Below are 6,071 nucleotides of genomic sequence, written 5' to 3' on the forward strand. Positions count from 1 at the left end.
GTTTTTATTTTCCAAAACTAAAATGCACTTTTCTTTTACTACAGTAAAATTGTAGCAAAAACAATTTAAAAACCTTTAGTTTGTTCTCTGAAAGTGATTTCAGTTTTCCATAGATAATTTATAGAGCAGTATTAATTTAGTATTTCTTTATTTGCCAAGGATACGGAAGGATTAGGATTCTAGGATGAAAGTTCATCAGATCTTTTTTTTTTATTATTGTAATATGTTTGATAATATACAATTTTTTGTGTTACTGTATCATTTTGGCATTTCACTTATACAGATAATGTACTCACCACTGCCCTTCAGCTGTAATGTTTTACTTATATGTAGAATATGACATTATGCAAATACCTTTATGGTTGTGCATCTCGATTTTCTCCAAAAGCTTCTGTTTGGTTGCATCATGCACTTTTATTATTAAATGAAAAGAGGAACAAAGAATAACAATGGTCGGTCTGTTTATTGCCTTGTAACGGTCCTGTTGACATAGAGACAAAAATACATTTGGCAGAGAGGTCATGACATTCTGGGACAGAATTTGAAAGACATTTAAGAAAGAAGAAACAACAAGAAAATGATTGAACTCAACAGGAATATTTGTTCACTTCTTTAACGATAATAAGACACAGACACAACGTGCAGCCCAATGTTGTACAACAGACAAAATCGGTGAATGAAATATTACAAAACACTAAATAAAACAAACTGCACACATTGATATGGACTTTTGCATAAAAGAGATTTAATGCATCTCTTCTGGATATGAAGAGAAGCATATAAACAGTTGGGAGATCAGGCTCTATGTAAACAGTTTTCTGGTTCATGGTTTTAGGATCTAGAATGTTCTACAGGAGCCCTTGGCCTGCTACACTCTGTAGTAGTCTTGTAGTATAAATCAAAACATCACAGTAGGTTCAGGTACTGCAAAAAAATTAAAAAGGAGAAACGCATGTAAAAACAACTACAATAATAAATAAAAAAATGGCCTCTCATTCGCCAAGGCCAGTTTCAGTTTTCCTCGTTTTTCTTTTCTTCCGACTCCAAAGATGTCACAAATAGAAAGATATTCTTTAAAAACATACAAATACTAAAATAAATAAGTACTTTTCCCTTTCAGTTTTAGTAGAAAAACCTTGCATTGTGTGCACAATAGTGAGCTAACGGTGCTTTCGTGGCAGATGATGCTCATTTGGTTGGTCAATTCAAATGCGTGACTTCACTGGCCCACATCAATCACCTCGCATTACCAATCATACGCACACACACTCAAACACTTGTATGGTTATCTTCTAAAGATTCCCTTAGTAAACCCAGCTCACTGGAACCCACTGCGCTTCAGTACAGAGTTGGTCCACAGCCGACTGCAGTTTCTCAAACGCACCGTCTAGGTTGTCATTGACAATGATGAAGTCAAAGTAGTGTCTGTAAGCCCGCAGGATGCGAGCGCTTTCATCCACGGTCTTCTTCAGGTCCACATCCTGTGAAAAAGAGAGAGAGAGAACAGAATTATTACTTAAATTAAGAGAGAACTTGTGATGTTGACTGATAAACCAGACGTTTAGTGAAGCAAATAATTAAGTCAATGTATAAAACATCCACTATAAATGACAGACTGAATTTTTTTGCCACTTTTTACAAATATTTAATTCCACCCTCTGCTATTTACCGAATAATGATTACATTTATAAAGTTTATTTTGCTGACAGATTGATGGAATTAATTAAGAGTTTAAGACTAAATGGAGCTCTCTGTCAGACTGTTGCTACAGCAGTGGATGGGACTATTGCACAAATATGGCACAAGTATTCACCTGTCACTGTCTGCATTTTGATGGTAGCAAATCACTCGGCGAATGACAACATTATTAATATTTATGAGCTCACGGACTGACATTAGCACAGAACAGACACTGAGCTGCTGTGAATTGGGTTGTTAAATATATAAAACATTAACAATTTAGTTTAGCGCAATCCTAATCTAGTAAAGAACACCTGTTTGAAATAATAAATAATAAAATATTAAAATTTGAAATAAGTTTAATTAATTATATAATATTATATATATATATATATAAATTATTTTTGAGAAAACAATGATACATTTTTTTCAAGATTCTTTGATGAATAGAAAGTTCAAAATAAACTTTAATGCATACTTGCTTTATAAAAGCATTATATATATATATATACTGTATATATTTTATTTTATTTATTTTTTAAATAATAATAAGAAAAAAATCTTACTGGCCTCAAACTTTTGAACAACAGTATATATCTCATGTGACATATATTATTTAAAAGCTATTTAAAACTGTGTCTTTATAAAAAAGAAGCAAGACCGTCAAGTCTATGTTTACATAGAAGTACAAATAAAAAATCATGCCCTGTACTCAGAGTGACATATCGGCAATTAAAACTGTCATATCTAAAACTACAGCATGGTAGAATATTTCAGAGGAAGAAGAAACTTGTGAGGTGTACCACTACTGACATAAATGCTGAAGTAGGTAGGTAGCACATCTCACCAAGCAGGAAATGTTTGCTGGATGTGCTACCATCATGGGTAGCATATTTTCCAGTGCTGGACTAACAGATAAACTTAAAACGATGCAAATATAGTGTGGGTAGGTCATATTTTCAGGACACCAGCCTTGGGAAAGTTGAACAAGACTCACTGTGAGCTGTTTGGTGGTGAGTCCAGCATCAACCACAGCTTTGTGCATAGCCTTTAATGTGTCGAACTCTGGCGCTGCGATGAACACGACATATGGCATGAACTCTGCCGTTTTTAATACCTTCAGAGCCTGAAGACAGATGATGTAAAAGTGAAAAACAGTTAAAGGGGTCATATGATGCGATTTCAAATTTTCCTTTCTCTTTGGAGTGTTACAAGCTCTTGGTGCATAAAGAAGATCTGTAAAGTTGCAAAGACTAAAGTCTCAAATCCAAAGAGATATTCTTTATAAAAGTTAAGAGTCAACCACACCTACCTAAAACGGCTTGTTCTAACACGCCCCCACATACCTACGTCATGATGTGGGAAGATTTGCATAACGCCGCCCAAATGTTCACGCAAAGAAAGAAGGTGTAACTTTTATTCTCGCTGCGGTATTGTTGTTGCCGCCGCCATGTCGAGAAGGGGCTGTGTGTTTCGTTATGAAAGCGAAACTACTTTGTTTGGCCTTCCAAAAGAGGACGATATCCGCTTCGTCATGACTAGAGCTGATCCGTGCTGGTCGCTGAGGAAATACATCAACTTTGCGCTGTGGATCACCGGATCGGCTTTCACCGTGGACGAAGCGGAGTCCAGCCTCGGGGTTGTCACATGTGGTTGCCGCAAGCCCGCCGGACGCTCCTTCGTCAAATCCGCTGGCCGCGCCGTTCTCAAGCTCGCCCGCCGCCACTCACTCAAGGCCGCCGTGTGTGACGCTGTGTGTTTCGTTGTGAAAGTGAAACTACTTTGTTTGGTCTTCCAAAAGAGGACATGACTAGAAATCAGTGGTTAAGTTGTATTTACAACACTGTTCCAGAACAGTTCAACCCAAATATTCAGATGTGTGCAGCGAATTTTATGGAGTTAATATACTGTTCCTGATCCTGGTAGAGTAGACTACAATGCCGGCTGTTCTGACTCACAGCCTGTAAGTATGTTTTCATAGTTTCAAAGGATTTGCCACTGACGATTCAAATGCGAGTTTTGAGCAGTGTAGAGTAGCGCTTGTAGTTTTCATTTCTCCGATCACAAATGCAGACATGGTTTTATGTTTACATGGCGCGATGCAACGCAACACGTAATACGACAGTATAAGCCATTATAATCCGTAATTATGTCCCCACTGGATGCAACGAATGCCTCATTTATAATGGGTTTTAATGTTTTTGTCTCGTCGCTCCAGCCGGACAAGGCATCATTACAGTATGGTAGGGGCGTAATATTTCCATCACACGCTTGAGGAATTCGGCTAATCACAACGCATTGGATAGCTGGCCAATCAGAGCACGCCTCGCTTTTCAGACCGATGAGCTTTGTAAAAATCGACGCATTTCAGAAAGGTGGGGCATAGAGGAGAAACAATAATGTACAGTATGTGGAAAATAATGTTTTGAAAATGAAATGTGAAAAAACATTTCATTACACAAAATAATGTTCTTTTTAGCATCATATGACCCCTTTAACATTTAAAATACAAAGATAAAACAGCCATATCAAGGGGTTTGATTATATATTATTATATGATTTATGTATGTAAAGTCTCTGATATCTCATGCATGTATTAAAGGTGCACAACCATATTGCTGGTTGTAAAAAGCCTTCCTTAAACAGTTGAAATGACAGCATGACCCTCTCTGCTTCCCACACTGAGTGCCTGCGTGTTTATGTGATGGTTGACTGGTGCGCAACATAACAAGGTGAAGCTCACTGGAAAAAAGTTTGTGGTCTGTTTGTCTAAAGGTTGTGTTAATTCTCATGTGACCTCCACCGAGGGACCACTATTATGTAGGCCACCAAAATGCAGTCTATGTCTCGTGAGTGAGAAAGTAGTGAAAGTAGTGTTCCCCATAGAACAAATGTTATGATTATAGAAAATGTGCTTATAGAAAAAAGTGCTACAACTATTTATTTTAAATATTTAATATATAATAATTAGATTAAATAGAATTATATGTTAGAATAAAGTCTAAAGTCTCTTATTTTCACCAAAGTTGCATTTATTTGATCAAAAATACAGAATCCGATGGTGAATAGAAAGTTCAAAAGAGCAGCAATTATTTGAAATATAATTTTTTTTTTACATTATAAATGTCTTCACTGTCACTTTTGATCAATTTAACGCATCCTTGCTGAATACAAGTATTCATTTCTTTAAAAAAATCCTAACCTCAAACTTCTGAATGGTAGTGCATATAATCTGTCATTTGAATTAGCCTAACTGACATAGTATAATATCTGTGAACCTCTCTGAGACACTCACCTGGGGATTGACGTCCAGGATACATGTGCGGCCGGTGTTCACCACCTCATGGATGGAGTCAATTTTAGTACCATAGAGGTTGCCGTCGTACTCTCCGTGTTCCAGGTACCGGCCCGTCTTGATGTCCATCTCCATCTCTAGACGTGTTACAAATCTATATGACTGACCATCTTGCTCGTCATTGCGAGGCCGCCGAGATGTGTCTGAGATATTGAGACAGAAGAAAAGAAATGGGTAAACCTATGGGCATGAACAAAGCATTGCTTTGCTTTTTGTGTTTTATTTTATTATTTTATGGTGTTTTATTATATTTTCGAGGTAAGAGTATTCATTAGGTTCTCACGTGGTACAGTGGTACCAAAGCGAGTGGGATGTAGCACAACTAGTCGGTTTTTCAGGCTACGACGCCCCACTCCTTGCGCTCCAATCAGGATGAGGGTTTTCCTCTGAAACGGCGGCATACGTGCTACTTCCTCGTAGATCTGAAGCTCATGCCGATCAAACTCTGTAGGATAACCATACAGGAGAGGAGACACAATGGATTTATCGATATTAGGATAAAGATGCATATGTGTGTTAAATCAATTGGATTTTATTTCAGGTGCTGCATTTTAACTCCTCCTAGAGATTTAATCAGATCAACACCAAATTTGGTCAGTGTAATCTAAAGCCCTTTGTGATGTTAAATTGCAAAGATCTTGAGTTTTCATTGAAGGGCATGTCTGTGGTGTCTGTGGATATTTTGTGTGTGTGTGTGTGTGTGTGTATATATATATATACATATACATATACATACACACACATATATATATATATATGCACACACCACCGGTCAATTTTTTATTTGTATTTTTTTTCTTTTACAATTTTTTAATTATCTCTCATATGCTCACAAAGTTGAATAAAAATTAAGACAGAAATATTGTGAAACAAAAAAAATAGATATTAATAATAAAAATGTATTCATTCATATTTTTATTCAGCAATGAAATTACGCTGATGAAAGTGAAACTTAAGACAATTATGATGCTACAAAACATAGCTATAAAGAAATCCTGTACTTTGAACTTTCTATTTATAAAAAAAAAAAATATAT

At 36.4% G+C, this 6,071-nt stretch overlaps 1 protein-coding gene across 8 annotated transcripts in view; it reads right to left on the reverse strand.

The window, feature by feature from the left end:
* Window positions 1–444: 444 nt before the first annotated feature.
* pals2b (protein associated with LIN7 2, MAGUK p55 family member b) overlaps window positions 445–6,071 on the reverse strand; it is a 24,922-nt gene continuing 19,295 nt past the window's right edge. For 7 of the 8 annotated variants that reach the window (XM_016281344.1, XM_016281342.1, XM_016281345.1 and 4 more), the window contains 4 exons: window positions 5,319–5,480; window positions 4,976–5,178; window positions 2,678–2,806; window positions 445–1,481 (listed from right to left, as the gene is read on the reverse strand). In XM_016281344.1, the coding sequence (XP_016136830.1) occupies window positions 1,305–1,481; window positions 2,678–2,806; window positions 4,976–5,178; window positions 5,319–5,480 (671 nt within the window). In that variant the 3' untranslated portion in view covers window positions 445–1,304. The remainder of the gene's footprint in view (window positions 1,482–2,677; window positions 2,807–4,975; window positions 5,179–5,318; window positions 5,481–6,071) is intronic. The other variant, XM_016281341.1, reaches the window with a different exon arrangement.

This window comes from Sinocyclocheilus grahami, unplaced genomic scaffold (genome assembly GCF_001515645.1).
Source record: "Sinocyclocheilus grahami isolate Dianchi unplaced genomic scaffold, SAMN03320097.WGS_v1.1 scaffold149.1, whole genome shotgun sequence".
NCBI lineage: Eukaryota > Metazoa > Chordata > Actinopteri > Cypriniformes > Cyprinidae > Sinocyclocheilus > Sinocyclocheilus grahami.